Source organism: Doryrhamphus excisus, chromosome 1, assembly GCF_030265055.1.
Source record: "Doryrhamphus excisus isolate RoL2022-K1 chromosome 1, RoL_Dexc_1.0, whole genome shotgun sequence".
Lineage (NCBI taxonomy): Eukaryota > Metazoa > Chordata > Actinopteri > Syngnathiformes > Syngnathidae > Doryrhamphus > Doryrhamphus excisus.
The window spans coordinates 9352343-9372284 of NC_080466.1; the positions used below are offsets into that span (position 1 = coordinate 9352343).

Genomic DNA, 19942 nt, shown 5'->3' on the forward strand with positions numbered 1-19942 from the left:
TTGAAGGTTTTTTTAAAAGATATTTTAAACTCATAAACATGATACTGCCTCTGACCCACCTGTAGATGAGCCCACCCCGTGTATATACCCACCATTCTGAAAAGGACAGCTTTGTAAAAATAGAAAAAACAAAAAAATTAAAAAGGTAGGCTTCGCTACACATCTTAAAATAACACCTGGAGCTCTGCCAACTAGCTACTATCAGTCGTCTACAGACGTTAACCTAGCATGGTGTCGCTGTTAAAATGTGCCAGCCTTAAAGTGCCAGCCTTAGAGGGCCAGCCTTAAAGGGCCAGCCTTAAAGGGCCATCTTTAAAGGGTCAGCCTTAAAGGGCCAGCCTTAAAGGGCCAGCCTTAAAGGGCCAGCCTTAAAGCGCCAGCCTTAAAGGGCCAGCCTTAGAGGGCCAGCCTTAGAGGGCCAGCCTTAAAGGGCCAGCCTAAAGAGCTAGCCTTAAAGGGCCAGCCTTAAAGCTCCAGCCTTAAAGGGCCATCTTTAAAGGGTCAGCCTTAAAGGGCCAGCTTTAAAGGGCCAGCCTTAAAGGGCCATCTTTAAAGGGCCAGCCTTAAAGGGCCAGCCTTAAAGGGCCAGCTTTAAAGGGCCAGCCTTAAAGGGCCATCTTTAAAGGGCCAGCCTTAAAGGGCCAGCCTTAAAGGGCCAGCCTTAAAGGGCCACAGTAGCTCACATAGCTATGCTAGTGTTGCTAATGTTTGTGTCCTGCCCCACTCTTGGGCTACACTCTTCCAATACGCTTCACTTATTTCGAATTGTTTTCAAAAGGTCAAGCGGCCTTTAAAGGAAAACTGCACTTTCTTTCATCCACAATCTTATCCACAACACATATTTATTTCCATTTTCTGTGAATTTTAACAAGAGAACACAAGCTAGTATGAGATAGCTTACAAGGCATGTCATTGGGACACAACTATTTTAACTACAAAACCCACAAAAATCACATTGATCACATGTACGTAACACTAACAGTACCTTGCCGTATTTTGATGATTTAAAACATTACCCGAACCTTTTTCCTAGGCGTGTTGATTTCATAGAGCCCATATAGTACGTATCTAATGTGACTTCCATCAACAACAGCAAAATAAAAACATCGACGGCACCAACTATGTCCACTCTCATTGGAATGGCTGTGTCTTCCAGCCCAAGACTGGTAATCCAGTCTTCTGGTGAAAAATGTTGATAGCCGTCCATGTAGCTTGGTTAATATACAAGTTAGTTATGTAAATGGTACACTGTTTAGGGTTTTTTTTTGTCAGGGCTTTAGCGTCAAAGTAGATACTTCCCATGATGTGCATTGTTAGTTAGCTCATATTTACCTGTTTTCTCTTGCTATAATGTACAGAAAAGGGACAGAAATATGTGTTCATGTTTCACATTGTGAATAATGGGCAAAATTTTAAAAAAAGTGCAGTTTTCCTTAAAGAAAACTGTTCACTGTGTGGGAATGTCGAGGTGTTCTGGGAGAACTCAGCCCCCTCATTTATGCTATAGCTCATTTTGTGCCTGTATTGTCAAGTTAAAGGGGACCTATTATGCTTTTTCCTCTTTTCAGACCTATAAATGTAGTTAGAATGCTCTATTCTCGTGTTAAATGATGCCAAAGTTTCAGATAATGAGGTTAGCTCATTTGGAAGTGAGCCCTAAAAGAAGTTTGGGATGGCTAAAAATGCTCGGTTTCAAAAGGCGTGGTAAAACTGCCCCTTTGTGATGTAACAGAGGGGCGGACTTCCTGATATGGTTCATAGTTAGGAAGCACTTTGGCCGTGTGACCAATCATAGCCTAGTGGTCATGCCCGGAGGCGGGCCGTGGGTGGAATAAATTAAAATAGACCGTGATTGTGTGTAGCTGCTCTATAGGAGACCACGACTCAATACAAAGGGTCGAAAAATGAGCATAATAATTTTTTTTGCTATAAAAAAATAGCAAAGCCATTAAGAGAATGATGACAACAAGCCAAAGTGCGCTGTTCCTGTTCCTTAAGTGTTAGCAGAGGGGTAGCTACACCATATTTGCGGAACAAGCTGAAGCCTTTCACTTACTGCTGCTTGTGGCTGAGCTCGGCCTCCTTGTTCACCAGGTCCTGTTTTAGGTTGGCGAGCATTTCCACAGAAACGTCCACCTGCCGAGAAAGCTCTAAGGCCTTGTCCTCCAGGTCTTGTTTCTCCTGGCTGAGCCGCTCACTCTCCAGCTTGGCCCGTTCCAGCTCAGAGCTCTTCCTCTCCAGCTCGGCCTGAAGACGGCCTACACGGGCCGCTATTTTTTGCTCCACCTACAAAAGGAGTTGGAGAAGCATTGTTAAATCAAATCAGTTGGACAATCTTCTCTTGAAACAATGTTGAATTGCTGGTGAGGTTGGTGAGTGTGAGGTTGAAATATCTGCATTAGATATTGCTTCCTTGCTGTCAATTTTCCATCCATCTATCCATTTTCTATGCCGCTTATCCGAGGCACATACCTATGGACACACCAATTAACCTAACATGCACGTTAGGTTAATTGTCCATAGGTATGAATGTGAGTGTGAATGGTTGTTTGTCTATATGTGCCCTGTGATTGGCTGGCGACCAGTCCAGGGTGTACCCCGCCTCTCGCCCGAAGACAGCTGGGGTAGGCTTCAGCATACCCTCTTGAGGATAAGCGGTAGAAAATAGATGGATGGACAAAAACTGGGGCGTATGAACAACAAGGTTTGACGATACATGGTTCAGTTGACACAATTGCAACCATGATCTCTCACCTCTTCAGAGAGCTTCTCCATCCTTTCATCCAGCTCAAGACGTTCAAACGCCCGTGCCTTCAACCTGGCCAGGCCTTCTTCATAAGCTGCCTCCACTGCACTGGCAGCAACATTGGCTGCTACAGCTACAGCTGTACTGGGATTCCCATAAGGACTGGGGTCTGTGGATGTCATAGCTGTCTTCATCAAAATCTCCCCCAGAGGAAACTCGACATTGGGGATATACCTGGCAGACGTGTTGGAGCTAGCCGGCGTCAAACTCAGGTCATCTACACAAGGAAGCTCGCGACAAGGGAAGTGGCGCTCTTTTAAAGCGGACGGCTGCAAAGGCTCAAAGGGGTCGTTGTTATTTGGAGGTGAGAGTAGGGCACCCTCCGTTACTAGGGGTAGCAGAGCGGCGGCGTCACAAACACTGTTGGACTTAGAGAGAACGTATAGGGTCTCATACGTGTGGTTGTACTCCAGGTGGGCACGCAACGACGACAGGCTACGGAAGCGCTTGTGCTCCCCACAGCGAGGACAGCGGTATGGAAGGTCCAGAGAGGCCATACCGTGCAGTAACTGCCGCAGGGAGAGGGGGGGCGCTCACGCGACCTTATTGTGGCGCCAGTGGGGTCCAAAGGTCAAGTACCCATCAGGTCTTCTCATGGTTGCAGTGACAGTTTGGGCTGGTCAGCAGTACGGAGTCAGATCTTCCGTACAATAGACAGGGCGACTTTCACTTTGTCTTTGCAAGCCATCATTTGTCAGTCCAGTGCCTAAAACACAAACATAAACAATTGAGCATATAATATTAGCAACATTTTGGTTGTCATCCAACAATACTAGGTAATAACTAGAACGGTTATTGACCGGTAAGTTAATAGGTCAAGAAATATGAAACCAGTGCTTCAGTGATGCATGCTTCTGTTATCAAGTACTCAGTGCACAACATGCACATGCAACAGGAAATGGATCCATTATTGAGAGTGCCTGTGAGCACCAGTAAGCTTTCCTCAACTTGAAGAGGGTTCTCTAATCAAAATCCCTCTAATCAAGCACTGACTATTCGGTCAAGTCAAATGTCAATGCACTCAAAGCTATTGTTTATTGAATAAGGAGTCGGCCGAGTCTTCTTCACTGTTGTTGTTATTTGTTCTACAAAATGAATTGACAATGATATCAGAACGAGTCATTAGAATCAAAAGTAAGAAAGTTGCTTATTTGTCAGACAACAGTGCAGCAAGGGGGCTTTTCTGCAAAGTGAACAAAACAGGAAATTGCAATAAATGGCAATGTGCATCGCGGTGAAAACCATCTTGCCTTTTAACAATAAATGAAAATGAACATACCGACAAGCCACAAGTCAAGCTGACAATCCTACTGTAAGAGTTCATCCATACACTTCTCAGCATTCAGCTGGCTCATATGACTGTACACTCCCTTGGCGTCTAGGAATTAGGGCACCTTTTTGAAAAAGACTTCTGTTGGCCTACTCTTGCTACTCTTCCCTTCAGTCCTAAAATTAAACACTATTGACTCTCATTGCAGTATTGTGTCTTTTTGAAGATCTAAAAAAAGATTTCCATTCCATATTTCCATTCTACTACTATAATCCGAGTTTTAAGATGACTCGAACATTTGGGTAAAACCACCAAGATGTGTATTCATTCATTTTTTAAAATGTTTTATGCTTTAAAACTCCCATTTTGCTACATTGGTTGCATGTCAAGTTAGATAAGATGTCCACTTTATGTTACACACATGCAGGTTGTTTCTCAGCAAGGGGTTCATCAATAGAAAATGCAAAGAAGTCATGAATGAGATAAATTTTGTAGTCTGGTGAGGCTACAACAGGGAATGTATGAGCAGGCTGTGCCCACTTATTAAAGCAGGAGTATTTCACAAGCGTTGCTCCGAGGGCAGTTGGTGTTCCCATCTGTTTCAAGAAATCCAAAGTGAGTCTTTAAATGAGACAGGAAAATGGAAGGAAATGGAGCCGCTTGGTTGCCACATGCTGTATTATGACAACACTGAGAAATCCTAAAAGACTATAGTAAAATAAAAAAGACTAATACTTGTAAATGATTATGATCTAAACTGATCCAAATATAAGATTATTCTTAATATAAGACAACTCTTCCTTTCCATGAACATTTTTTTTGACCAGTCAAGAAAACCTTCCCAATCTTTGAGACACTTTTGTTGGTCTCCATTGCAGCTATAGCTGTCTGTGAGTGACAGGAAGAAAAGCTCCGACCTGATTGTTTGTCTAAATCTGTAAGTTTGCATGTATATGTCTCCAGACAGACACAAATATAAAATTACTTTTTTCAGCCTTTTTTTCGAAGGTAATGAATACTGTCTTATTCACAGAGCGGTACTGTTAGTCAATGGGTGTGACAGATATTATGTATTACACACAATGATTGATCTAATCTTTGATTTTGAGAAAGACTTGGGTGCCAAATTTACCTCACAACTAAAAGGATTCTCAGAAATCTGCCAATCTTGATTTGGCCGTGACTGTATAAAATATAAAGAAAAAGTTATTTGTTTATCCAGATCCGCACCAACATTGAAATGTTTCTTCTTCCATTGACCAATGTCCCACCAAAGGTGATCAAGTAGACTTTGTGTAATCCTAGCAAACAAACATAACCTTTTTTTGAGCGTTAAGACTTGAGTAGCACAACAGACAGCCTTGAGTCTGCTTTTCTAACAGGCAGCAAACAGTGCCAAGAGATTTCACCTTCGTCAAGCATAAACAGACAGTAAAAACAAGGCAGTGTTCTGAGCTTCAACGCCTGAGAGAATTCTCATGCAGAGAAAACGGAGCTGTTGCTGAACGATGCGATATAAAAAAAGTAGAATTACTGCATTCATTCAGCAGATAAACAACATATTAGTCATTAATCAGAATCCGGTGTTATTAGATGATACCTAGATGCTTAAAATGATAGGCAAACCTTCTATTGGCCACCTTCTACCATTTTCACTCAGATATGATGAATTTTTATTTGCTTTGCTTGGACATGCCCATGGAAAACCTTTGTTATCCAGAGATATTTCAGTATCATAGTCAAACCAGCAATGCGCTACTGTGCATAAAGGTGCCAAGACTTCTTGTTAGAGGTGTGACACGAGCATCAGCCCACACTTCAGAAATGGGGCTCTTTTCACTGTTCTCCTGCAAAATCTTCACAGTCCATGCCAACAGAAAATACATGTAAAAAGCAAGTACACAAAAAGAGAATAGCATGCATGGCATATCCTGGCCTTGAAGTTAAAGGTTCCATTTAAGAGCTCAAGTATGTCAACATAGTTGACAAGGACAAGAAGCCTTCACAGCCCTGACATGTTCCCACACTGTACGGACACTAAGAGCTCCCAATGGCCTGTAGGCTCCTGCATGAGCATGTCAAAGTGTGTTAGCCCTGTGAACGCAATGGGAGCCCCATGACAAGCTCACAACCTGGGGCTTCTCACCTGACAACCAAGGGGAAATCAAAACCATGTGTGATGACTAAGTGTCAACATACACTGTTGGTATGTTGGCCTGTGTGGCCAGCATGTTAATATAAATGACTGATAAGTATCCATTTGTCGTAGGAAGCCATTATTATATGTACACATACAGTATGTCCTCATTTGGACACAGACATTCCTAAGAAGATTGCTTGAACATTTAAAAAAATATTAAACACACAACAACAACATTTCAATTGCTAAATGAGCAGGTCACTAGTGTTATTACTGTAAATGCTGTAATTATAGCAGGGGTGTTTTTGACCAAACCACTAATTGGAAGCAGGCAATAATTGGGGAGAGGATTCTGAAACTCATTTTATATATAAAAAATGTTGCTTTTTTAATGATTTAGAGCACGGCGGACGAGTGGTTAGCGCGCAGGCCACACAGCTAGGAGACCCGAGTTTGATTTCACCCTCGGGCATCTCTGTGTGGAGTTTGCATGTTCTTCCCGTGCATGCGTGGGTTTTCTCCGGGTACTACGGTTTCCTCCCACATTCCAAAAACATGCTAGGTTAATTGGCAACTCCAAATTGTCCATAGGTATGAATGTGAGTGTGAATGGTTGTTTGTCTATATGTGCCCTGTGATTGGCTGGCGACCAGTCCAGAGTGTACCCCGCCTCTCATCCGAAGCTGGGATAGGCTCCAGCACCCCCTGCGACCCTTGTGAGGATAAGCGGTAGAAAATGAATGAATGAATGATTTAGAGCATGGCGGACGAGTGGTTAGCGCGCAGGCCTCACAGCTAGGAGACCCGAGTTCGATTCCACCCTCGGTCATCTCTGTGTGGAGTTTGCATGTTGTCCCCTTGCATGCGTGCGTTTTCTCCGGGTACTCCAGTTTCCTCCCACATTCCAAAAACATGCTAGGTTAATTGGTGAATCCAAATTGTCCATAGGTATGAATGTGAGTGTGAATGGTTGTTTGTCTTTATGTGCCCTGTGATTGGCTATTATGAAGATAAGCGATAGAAAATTTAAAAAATGTTTTCTTCCCCCCCCCCCATTGAAATACTATTGAGAAACTGCTAATATCTCTTTATTTATCTGTACTGCACAGACTGAACTTGAAACTGAAACCAAGACCCCTTGCACCACACCAACAATCCCCGCATCCCCCCACCCCCATTGAAACCAATAGCTACATGATAGCTTACCAATATTAAAGTGACAAACTTTAGTATTTAGGTTAAATGCTCTCTCAGCAACACATGCCAATCCTATTTTACTCTCAGTTTAACACTCAGAATATGTAATTGCCTGTACTACCCTAAAATCACTCAAGGATAGCTGCTAGAATCTATGGCATTGCCAATTATATAACAAGAGACAATAACCACTATGTCAATGACCTTTTATTACATAACTCCAAGCATTGTTCCTCCATAATGAGAACAAACACAAGATGGTCCAAGCAGCTCATTCGCTGCAGTGATACTAAATCATTATCGGCAGTGAGGTCAGGAAGAAGATGGAAATAGTGAGACTGAATGACTTCCTCCAATGTGAGCTGATGCCCCCCCCCCCATCAAGGCAGCCATCCGCTGTCTCCTATTGATCCAGACAAGGGTTCACAGAAACAATTACTACTATGTTCTCGCATGCAGACATGAAAAGGGCAAGAAAGAGGGACACAGTAGGTCACTATGGAGCGAACTGGATTTCCTATTGTAAACAGTCGTCCCTACACTTCACTGGCACTTAGCTCTTACCTAATGAACATACGTACACTTCTGGGAGGGGTGTGTTTTCTATTACATCTACTATATTGGGTAATATGAGTGTAAAGGTCACTATAGGGGTGCTAGTTTATGCTTAGAGGGTTCTAATAAAGTTAATAGTATTTAGAAGGTCATAAACATGTTTTCTAAAGTATTAAATTTGTAAATAAGGAATCCTACTTCACAAAAATGTATTCATCACTGTCAAGTCTGGAACCAATTAACCATGATAAACAAGGGATTATAGTCGTGACATACTAACCACAGATACAACATAAGAAGCAATATCACTCTTTCCCCTAAATTAAACAAATACATCTATCCATTTTCTATACTGCTTATTTTCACTTGGGTCGCAGGGGTATGCTGGAGCCTATCCCAGCTGTCTTTGGGCGTTAGGCGGGGTACTGGTCGTAAATAAATACAGTTCTAATGTTTTACCTACATTAGCAGCACAGCCTCCATAATGGCTATTGTCACAAGTGGATGAGGTATTCCCAAATATGAGAAGATATGATATACAGTACAGTAGAAAATATTCATGGGCCATTCTTCCAAATCACTGCAAAAGTTTCCTTACAGTATTAAAATTGCACACGTTATTAGTATGTATTATGTATTATTATTTGATTATATCGCCTACTGAAACCATTCATTCATTTTCTACTGCTAATCCTCATGAGGGTCGCGGGGGTGCTGGAGCCTATCCCAGCTGTCTTCGGGCGAGAGGCGGGGTACACCCTGGATCGGTGGCCAGCCAATCACAGGGCACATATAGACAAACAACCATTCACACTCACATTCATACCTATGGACAATTTGGAGTCACCACAGGGAGAACATGCAAACTCCACACAGTGTTCCATCCTGAGGGTGGGATTGAACTCCAGTCTCCTAGTTGTGTGGTTTGTGTGCTAACCACTCGTCCAACGTGCAGCCCCTACTGAAACCAAAACACAGTAATATTTACGATAACAGCCAGTGTGTTTTGCTTTTTCTTTGGCCTTTTTTGATGCCAGAACATATGGATAACAGTGATCAAAGAAAAGAGGGAGTGCTGATGAGCCATTGAGCAGGAAATTGAAGTTATTGTGACATTGACAAAGACGTGCAATATCAAAGTACAATCCATTAGATTTAGTTTTATTTTTAAATATTGAAGGGTAGTCAAATGTTGCATGAGTCACATTTGCAATTTAGTATCAGTATTTTTCCACACAGATATTTGGACTGTCAGGAAAGTTAACACACCCAAAGGCCACATTCATCAAGCAGATTGTTGATCTACAGTCTAAGTGATGCTTGAATGAACACCATTGCAGCCGTCAACAATATTAGAATGGCCATGAGCCAGCAGTGCATGGGCACATATACTGTACAGTCATTATTGTTGTTGTGAGAGAATCAATGCATATATATATAACTGGGGACTGTCACAGTTCCCAGTTTAATTGTTAATATATATATATATATATATATATATATATATATATATATATATATATATATATATATATATATATATATATATATATATATATATATATATATATATATATATATATATATATATATATATATATACATATATATATACATATATGGCATTATACTAAATAACAATTAAACTGGGAACTGTGACAGGTGAAGGATTGTTTGTTTTGAGAAATCAATATGGCAAAACCAATCTTATTAAACTTTTGTGTTGTGAAGCATATTAGAGACACCTTGTCTCTTCAATTGCTATTGTTCACTCATAAGACAACTATGCCTCATACACGTATTAAAGAAACCTAAAGTATAAAGTCTATATATACTCAACACTAATGAATGATAAGATGATCAACAAACAGATGGAATTGGAGTCATGATGTAGCATTTAGCTATCGCTAGCGGCAAGCCAGCTAGAGTTTCCCAAAGTCTACATAATCTACACTGCTTGCCTAATGTAATTCCGGTAACAAATTAGGATACTTGTCTTCAACTCCCTGTATGTTTTAAGGCTGGATTGACTGTCACAGATATACCTTACATACCCAAACAAACATTTGCATCTCACAGCACACAAATACGTTGCATTCAGGGGCCGCCGTACAATGGACAAAATAGCATAAGCGTGTAAAAAACATAGTGTGTTGTATGTATGCTATACATTTAACCTGTATTATCTATACCTGTATATTGTATGAAACTCTCACGATTATAAAACCATTAAATCATATCTGATAGACCAACAGAAAACAAGAAATACATTCATGGAAAAAAATATCCAGAAGAAGACAACACTTCAGTTGAATTTGAACTGGGAATGCCAATGCTAATAACATTGCTAAAAAACATGCAATGTGCAATATAGCTGACTAGAAAGAGACTCAGTACATTCTCTATACTTATGTTAGTCATGCTTTTTGCACAAATGTCAACCAATGATCGTGGGACTGATCAGGAGCAGATCTACAACAACCAACAAGGCTTGTAATCTGTCTCGGAATATGTTTTCAAATGTACGACTTTACTGATTTGCAAAAATACATACCTCTAGGAAATGAGGAATATAAAACGAATTCTAATCTGCGTGCAAATACATCACAACTGCAGTAAGTTCATTCATTTTCTACCGCTTATCCTCACAAGGGTCACGGGTGTGCTGGAGCCTATCTCAGCTGTCTTCGGGCGAGAGTACACCCTGGACTGGTCGCCAGCCAATCACAGGGCACATGTAGACAAACAACCATTTACACTCCCATTCATACCTATGGACAATTTGGAGTCGCCAATTAACCTAGCATGTTTTTGGAATGTGGGAAGAAGGCGGAGTACCCGGAGAAAACCCGCGTATGCACAGGGAGAAAATGCAAACTCCACACAGAGATGTGGAATTGAACCCTAGTTTCGTAGCTGTGAGGTCTGCGCGCTAACCACTCGACCGCCGTGCCGCCCCTCTGCAGTAAGTTAAACTGTGCTATTACAGCAAGTTTCAGCCTGATTCCGATCCATCATTCCCGATCACATCAATCAGATGCATTTCTGGCCAGTCAGGCATTTGTGCTTAGTCAGTTAAGGTGCAAATTATGCTATGAAGGGCATTGTTTTTTTAGTATTAGCATTCCACGTCCATAGACGACAAACATCTTTGACTGCAGCAATGTAGGTGGTGTTATTGGGATTTAGTAATGAGACAATGGTCTCATGAAAGTAAGTATTTTACCTTTCCATGCATGTAATTATCTGATTAAAGGGTGTAGTGTGGCTGTGTGAAAGTGCACACATTAGCAGCAATATTCTGCTTTGATGGGTTCTATAGGTTCTGGGTAAAGGCTCTGATTCACCAGTTGTTCTGGGTCTCTGTGTAAAGAGTATTTGAAATGCTCCTACACAACAACAAGCCAGTCAGCGAAGCTGAGAGTTTCTGTTGCTCCACTTCAATCGTTAGCTTTGACTTTACAGGAGATCAACTCATAAAGTCCATGGTTGACAAACTGCAATATCCCTGACCGATCAATGGAATTGTAAACAAAACAATATCACCTTGCAGTCCAATGAGAACACAATCCAAACACAGATTTATTGTATTTAGGCCCCACGCAGGCACAGCAAGATTATTCAAAGATATAGATTAAGAGACTAAAATATTCATAACCAGTCTGAACTGCCATTTTTCACAAATGCTGGACGTTGCAAGAATCACAACACCGGTCCAAAGCCTGCTTATGTGTGGCTACTGTGTGCATGCATGAGTTATAATGCTGCAGTGCAGATAAGGAAAACCACAAATGTTTTACTCTGACCCAACTGGAGAATGTGAGAATGGAGACAGCATCTTTTTTGTTTGTCTCTTTTTACTACAGCAAGCACCAGAGGTTCTCTGTCGAATTTCTCACGCATTGTAGTCACACGAGTTCGCCAAACTCCAGCACCATGCACTGTTTGTGGCTTGAAGTGAGGAGGCACAGAGTATGACAGAATCAAGCTTCTCATGGGAGCAACACTATTACTGAATGTGCACGTTTGTTGTAGCTGTCAGGTTGCATTCATGCACAGCACCCACTAGGTTATTATTGGGTGTGTGTATATATGTGTGTGTGTATATATGTGTGTGTGTGTGTATACCATTTGTAGGTTATATTTTTGTACCACACGATACATTCTGGCCAAAAAGCATGTCTGTAAAAATATGTGTACTGCTAAATAATATGACATGCAAACGTGCACGAGCCCATTGATCATCACGCACATGGATCAAGCAGGCAGGCACAGGCTGCATATTAAGAGGTGGGTGTGGACGAACCCAAATCACTATAGCACATGACATTTCTGGAGCTGGGAACCGACTTAAATGGACAAAAAGGCCCCGCGTCAGGTGCATTCACGTCGGCGCAGCTGTCACCCTCTCATGAGGAGGGAGAAAGAGCCATGCTTTAAACCCCGATTTCCTCCTCCAGATCCCCATCGCTAAGACGTACATTGATTGTACGGGAGTACGCCAATAACGCGATGACTGGCAACATATACACACAAACACACTGATGATGCATATACAGTTTTTTTTTTAAAGAATGGAAGACTCACCTCGTAACAATCTTGTGCCCATTTTTTCCTCTCCGGAGCAAGGAAGCGCTCCAGCCCTCAGTGACGTCACAAGGCTGCAGCAGAGCAGAGAGCGGCGGCAGGCCTGCAGAGGAGAGAGGGAGAACAGATGCAAAAAAAAATAAAAAGATAGGGAAAAAAAAAAAACACCCCTCCCATTCTCCGAGGAAGGGGAGTGCAAAGCGAGGTGCACTGTCTGTCCCACAGCTTAGCACACATAATATCACAAGCAGACAGGGGGCCTAGCTCATTAATCCAGATGAGTGCTGCAAGATCTATAGCTTTCAGATGAATGTAACACAAACATGGCACTGCCAAACAATGCACATGATTTTCATGTGTGAATCACGTGTTCACCACCTGTTTGGGCAAAGTTTTTTTTTGTTGTACAACTTTTGCTGGGTCATTTTTCTTCTTCTTTCTTAATTTATTTCAGACATGCATACTATGTTACATTATTCTTTCTCACATATACACTTACAATACAATACACTTACAATATCTATATCTATATATATATATACATACACATATACATACACATATATACGTACATATACACATACATGCATACACACAACACCTCATTACTACACACACGTCTGAAAAGGAGCAGGAAGAAGCAAAGCTTATTAAATCCTACCCCTTCTCCACGCCATAGCAGTTACCAATTCAATAAGTGATTTTTCCACACATATAATAACAGAATCTTACATAATACAAAACAACAAAAGAAGAGTGGGAACATCGGACACCCCAGCAAAACCCCAGGACATTGCTGAAGCACACCACCAACCCCGCCAATCAACCCACCCGGCCCCGACCCCCCTAGCCCCTGAGTGCACCCACCGAGTGCCCAGCACCCCAGCAGTCCCCGCACACCCCGCTGCCCTCCAATAAGATGCCATTTTGGCTGGACCCACAATTATGTGTGATCCCTGGGCGGGCCTACATTTGGATGGATTGTTTGGTCTGTTATCCAACAGGCCTCTTCCTCGTGCCACAGACATGTCACCAGCATGTGGTCAACGTGACACCCGATGTCCAACCATCACTTTACCTCATTATTGCGAGGCCACACGGAATGCTCCCATAAGAAGCACCCACCAAGCCCGGGCGCCCCAAGTATAATAATATACCGGGTATGGTACAGTTTATTGATGCCATCCAATTATTTATATGAGTTAATAATACACAGTTTTGAGCTATCAAATCGTTTAATGTATGAACTATTAACTACTAATATGAACACAAGACCAGAACAACTTGCTGACACCCTCAACTTTAACTCAGACAGGCGAGAGGCATATATTCCTTGAAATAAACTAGTTACAAGTGCTGACAGCTGCTAGCAAACCAGTCTAACTGACTAACTGCTAAAGTTCAAAATGGTTGCCTAGCAACAATATCAAACACAAAGCAAAATGATAATGTCTCTGGAGATCCAGGTGAGGAGGATGACACAGCGAATGAAAAATCAGTTCCAGAAATTGACAATATTTTAATGTTCTTACACGCCTTGAAGTAAGTAATGAGAGTGACACAACTACAATCCAAACAAGGCATGATTTTAGATGTCAGTTATGTAATATGTAGAATTTTGCATGGCAATCCACGAGGAAGTCATAAACCTTAGAGAGGAAAATAGAGCACAGAGCAAGGATACCAAGGCTCTACGAGAAGATAGCAAGGTATTACAAGATCATGCTGCCTTGTGGGCTAATCTTAAGGAAGTTAAAAACCCTATGGAAGAAAACAGGAAGCAGAACTGGAGGTAGCAGAGATGCGGATGTTGAGGTTCTCATTGGGAGTGACCAGGATGGATAGGATCAGGAAGGAGTACATCGGAGGGACATTATATGTTATAGGGGCCTTGGAGATAAAGTCAGAGAGGCCAGAATGAGATGGTTGGGACATGTTCAGAGGAGAGATAGTGAATATATTGGTAGAAGGATGCTGCGTTTAGAGCTGCCAGGTAGGAGGCGTAGAGGAAGACCAAAGAGGAGGTTTATGGATGTAGTGAAGTAGGACATGAGGGTAGTTGGTGTGAGATAGACATGTTTGGATGGAGGAGATTGATTTGCTGTGGCGACCCCTGATGGTAAAAACCCAAAGAAAAAGAAGAAGAAAAAAATAGATAGGATTATGCAATGATATCAAGGTTCTACAGAATGATATCAAGGCACTGTTGGAAGCTGATGCTGCTTTGCGCACAAGAGAAAAAAAGCAAAGGAAAATATCACTGCGCAAATGAAATATCAATAACAGAAAAGAACCAGAACCAGGAATACATTTATATAAACTCTTTTGTTGCCTCTGCTTTGGGGTCCAATTCCAACTTCCAAATTAGCACCATAACTCCTCCTCTATTGGTTAACTTGCAAACAACCATTGAACCATTTGTGTCACAGCTGCATCTCCTTAGGTCACTGGTGTTTATGAGTGGTATAAAATCTAATTAAATATACAATTATGAGAAAGCTCTCAGTGATGCAGACAACCACAATATTAAACATAAAGAGAAAAAATAATACAAGTAAACTCAACATCTGCCTATCTTTCAAAAGGCTGCTGTTTTTTCATAGTTTTTGTCTTGAATTTCATTACATTGTGCAAGTGTACTTAATGTTTAGCAGGTATTGCATTAGCCATTAATACATTAACTAGTAACGATATAGTCCATTTAGGCCAGGCTACTGAAAGCTAAATACTGTACACCATTGAAGGCAAATGAATAATTCATGCAATTGACAGTGTGTAGACTCTATTCAAGGCCACTAGTCCACACGCCTATTTTCTGAGAACATTCACAAAAGCAAAGGTCAAGGTTTTTTTTTTGTTTTTTTTAAATGTGTCATCTAGGAATTTATTGAAAAGGAGATGGATATTTCCTGATCAGCACAGAGTGTGTATAAGACTTGCCAGCAGAGGGCGAAATAAAACGTTTGCAAATAGGGATTGCATCACTGTTTTCAGTGTGACTGTATATCACATTAATAATGGACAAAAATGAAGCTGCTTTGTTTTCAAACCAGTTTAAAGTGTATTTCATTGGTTCATATTTAAGATAATGACACAGTATTATTATTACTTCATGGATTCATTTGCAAACACCTGAAGACGCAAAACACATTACGGCCTGTCATAACCTGTGTAGTCCAAGCACAATGTAACTCAAATTGAATTGAGGAAGATATGCAAATGAGCTGACCTCTACTTTGACACACAATGCAAAATTAAGACAGTAACAAAAGTGCCACAGACTAAAAATCAGTTGTAATGTTCAGGATACTGTATGTGTTACCTTCAGGGGTTCTACTGATCTACTGTATATAAAATCCAGTACGTATACTCATACATACATTAATACAGTAATCAATACAGCAAAATACAGTATGTGGCCATTTTGGCGCATGTTTGTGGCAATTTAAGCTAAGTTTTAGTTACGGATATAAAAAACATAGCGCTATATATTAAAGTCATATGCAAATTAGGTATAAAATCACTTTTAATTTTGTTTGCTAAGTCAAAAACATGCATGTTAGGTTAATTGGAGACTCCAAATTGTACATAGGCATGAATGTGGGCGTGAATAGTTTGTCTATATGTGTCCTGTGATTGACTGGCGACCAGTCCAGGGTATACTCCGCCTCTCGCCCGAAGACAGCTGGGATAGGCTCCAGCATGCTTGCGACCCTTGTGAGGATAAGCGGTATAGAGAATGGATGGAGATCTAGGTCTTGGTATCCCTTTCAGGATATATATAGTAGATAGATAAAGTAAATAGATATGTGCAGTGGATGTGTAAAGAATGAATGCAATTTAAAAACCATACAAAACATGTAAAGTGCTTTTTGGTGAATCTATCACTTCCTGTTATTTACCAACATTTTATTGTTACGTTCGTCTGGGTTCATACTAACATGCAGGCAGCGTGGAACACTTTCTTTCTCTCCTGTCTTTTCAACAAATTCACCACATTTTTCAACTCCAAATTATTCAGAGCAAGTGTACAGAACATTAAGGTGCCAAAAAGGCCATAATTCATCACACTGTCAAATTATTCATGCAAAATGTCAACATTTTCCTCCTTCCTCCCCCCCCGACCCACCTCATAATTTCTGTGGTGAAAATTGCTCTGTAAAACCAACAAACTGGTGAAAGAAATATAAATAGAATATAAATATCAGACATGTTAATTAAAACCATAACACTCAATGATGTGATGAGAGACAATATTTTGTTTTGTTGCCTACTTGTTAATAACTATTGGATTTCCTCAGATAGTATAGTGACAGAGGGTATTCATCAGCTTTACAGATGCCATGTCTGATGTGCAGTTTTGTGTGTTGTGATATTGACGTCCACAGCGACACATAGTGGTATCATTCATAGTAGAGCTAATAATCATAGACCTCGTTTGTTATATGCTATTTGATGTGTGGCATTTATTTATTCAAGTGGTTAATTGAGGTACACCGTCTATTTGAAGAAATACGGTAATACATTATACTATGGGTAGGAAGTACCAGGCCTCTGTTTGAATAAGGCGTTTATTAGGGCTGAGGTGTTTATTTGTATACAAATGCATACAGCAGACCATTATTATGTTTTATAGTATTTGGCTTTCATTCACTCTTTTCAAGTCATTGGTAGAATATAGAGTATAGCTGGTGTTGTGGAATGCACTTACTCTTTAAATGCTAATGTTGCAGTTCCACAGATGCAATGTGAGAACATGATGATGATCATAAATATGTGCATTGGCTGGGTTTCAAAGCAGGGTCACCCGTGTAGAGCAAACTGAACATAAAGTAAGATTTTGCTGTAATACTCTATCGATTTCTGCTCTCCAGTACATTCCCAAAACTTTCCATGATTTCACATCAACAGCTGACACTAATGAAGCTTTTTTTTTAAGTTAATAAAAAGTAAAAAAAAAAAAACATACACAAAAAAAGCAAACTTGCTCCATCAATCTGCACCCCTTGACGCCTTCTACAAGCTGCACTCATCCAGTCATGACAGGGAAAGAGTGACACACAAAAGCTTTTTAAAAACTCTCTCCCTCAGGAGGTTTTGATAGGATGAATATAACGCTGGGCCGTGTTCTCCGTCTCACGTCAAAAAAAAAAAAATGGTGGCAAATTTAGACCCAACACCTTCTATCCATCCCCCCTCATTCATATTTATGAGAAGTGACTGGCAAACTCATTGTTGGCTAATTACAGTGTGGTGAACCTTCATTGTCTTTAGATTGGTGGAGACTGAGACATGCTGTGCTTTGGCTTGCTGCACTCATGCAAACCTCTTGCTTCCATGCAGATATTATTAGTGCTAGTTTGGTACCCCACTTATGCCCTTTGTTATTTTAAAACAATAAATAAGTCCATTTTTGCATAGTATCAAATGTTAATATCAATTTCATGTAATTTACAAAATTAAAAATATATACGTATTCTTCTACACCACTATGTACATCTGTGTAACACTTGCTTTTATAGTCAGTACTTGCTTATACTTGCTTTTATAGTCAGTATAGTTACTCCAGACCCCATTCAATGTGCAATATCTGATGGCTCTGAGGGCTCTAAATGCAATATACTAAGTTCTATGTGAAGTATTTCCATAATGCCTCATATTAACTCACTAGCAAGATCTCAGTGTATAGACTGGTCATATATCTCATCTCGTTGCATATTATCTACATACTGTATTGTATATAACTCTGTTGATTTTGTTAATACTTGGGTTGTTTATATTGTTTATTTTTCCATATTGTGTATTTTGTACTGCTTAACTGATTCTGTACTCTTGCTGCTGTGCAATGCAAATTTCCCCACTGAGGGACGAATAAAGGCATATCTTATCTTATCTTATCTTATTCAAGGCACTGACATTGTCAATGTAGCATCAGTGTATTTGTATTATTGTGGTTGTATTGCAGTGGTAGACAACCACACTGTGTCATACTGAGAGCTGTTAGTATGAGAAACAGTCCTTAATATGACCCAGTGCAGCTCTACACCAATGCAAATGACAGTATGAAGCATATTATTTGAAATAATAACATTGGTTGGAACGTTTACCTAAAGTGCCTGATGAGTGGACTGTAGTATTATAGCAACATTAGTCAGATGTAAAACAGTGGGGGCTTTGAACAGCAGGGGGCACTAGCATAATGCACGGATTGTCTGAATACTGTACATAGTAGGCATTGTAAAAGTCAGTGGAAGATATGCTTCAGTTGATAAGCATATTATTCTGCACTGTACCAAAACTAAGAGACCTCACACAAATTTAAATTGAAGCATTTAGAATTTTTTTATCCCATGGAATGTGAGTTATGGTCATTAAAGGGATGAAATGTTGCAAAAGTCAAATGACATTCACTTTACATGAATGCATCAAAGTGAGGACATGCAGGGACACTCTACATTGAAACCATACAAAGCATTTATGGAACAACTTACACTTACTAGTGAGAATTTATATTCATATTTAACACACCGTAGCGAATTGCATGTGTTTAATTTCGCTCAGCGGCGAGAGGTTCAGTCCAAGTGGTGGTTATTGAACGTGCCAGCTTTTATTTTCACCATAGCAGCACAGTTGGAAGTAGATGTTGTGTTGGCTGTGTCTTTTCATTTACTCGTGAAATTAAAACGCAACAACAAAAGCAAAAAAAAAAAAAAGCTCTAAATTAAGTTTAATTGAGACATGTGCTGATGCAACTAAGGGCAAATAGCGTTTTTAGTAAAGCAGTGTTAATGTAGTAAATGTAAGAAATGTTTTTCACAGGCTGTATCGAATAAAGCCATTTTATGTCCGCGGTTTGCATTATAAAGAAAACAGATATGATGGATGGAGGCCTTTGTGTTGCACACTGCTCAGTGTATGCACCTCTGGCTATTGTTGAGATTGGCCCTGAATGGAGCCATTAATGTGCCAATGTGGTAATAATATGCACGTCTGTTAGCAAAACCCACATTTAAAAAAAAAAATGACAACAATTCTCCACATCTCTGCATTCTTAGCTTGAGCCATGGATGTTGCCATAGTAACACAAGTATGTCTTATCAAGTACGGCCCTTGTGATTTTTCACTGTAACTTATTTAGCCCGTTCACTGTAGGTAAGGCAAAACAGGCCACTGAGCTGTTGCATTCATTTCCATGTTAATAGCACTCAAAGCCACTGCGTGTTGCCTTAAACTTTGACCTTGCCTTGTCGCACTGCTATTGGCTTGTTCAATTAGACTGGTAATACTGTATCAGCTAAAAATAGGGACAATGAAGATGAGAGTATACATATATCAAACCTGGGCAAAGCAAGGCTCCATATCCGTTACATTAACCCTTTACCCTTTA

General features: G+C 40.4%; 1 protein-coding gene across 3 annotated transcripts in view; it reads right to left on the bottom strand.

The window, feature by feature from the left end:
• fbxo41 (F-box protein 41) overlaps positions 1–19942 on the bottom strand; it is a 69560-nt gene that overhangs the window by 29098 nt on the left and 20520 nt on the right. For all 3 annotated transcript variants that reach the window (XR_009129932.1, XR_009129933.1, XM_058073933.1), the window contains exons 3-5: positions 12556–12658; positions 2755–3512; positions 2057–2286 (exon numbers count right to left, since the gene is read on the bottom strand). Coding sequence is in view for 1 of the 3 variants with exons in the window: in XM_058073933.1 (XP_057929916.1) it covers positions 2057–2286; positions 2755–3303 (779 nt within the window). In the remaining 2 variants the exon portion in view is untranslated. The remainder of the gene's footprint in view (positions 1–2056; positions 2287–2754; positions 3513–12555; positions 12659–19942) is intronic.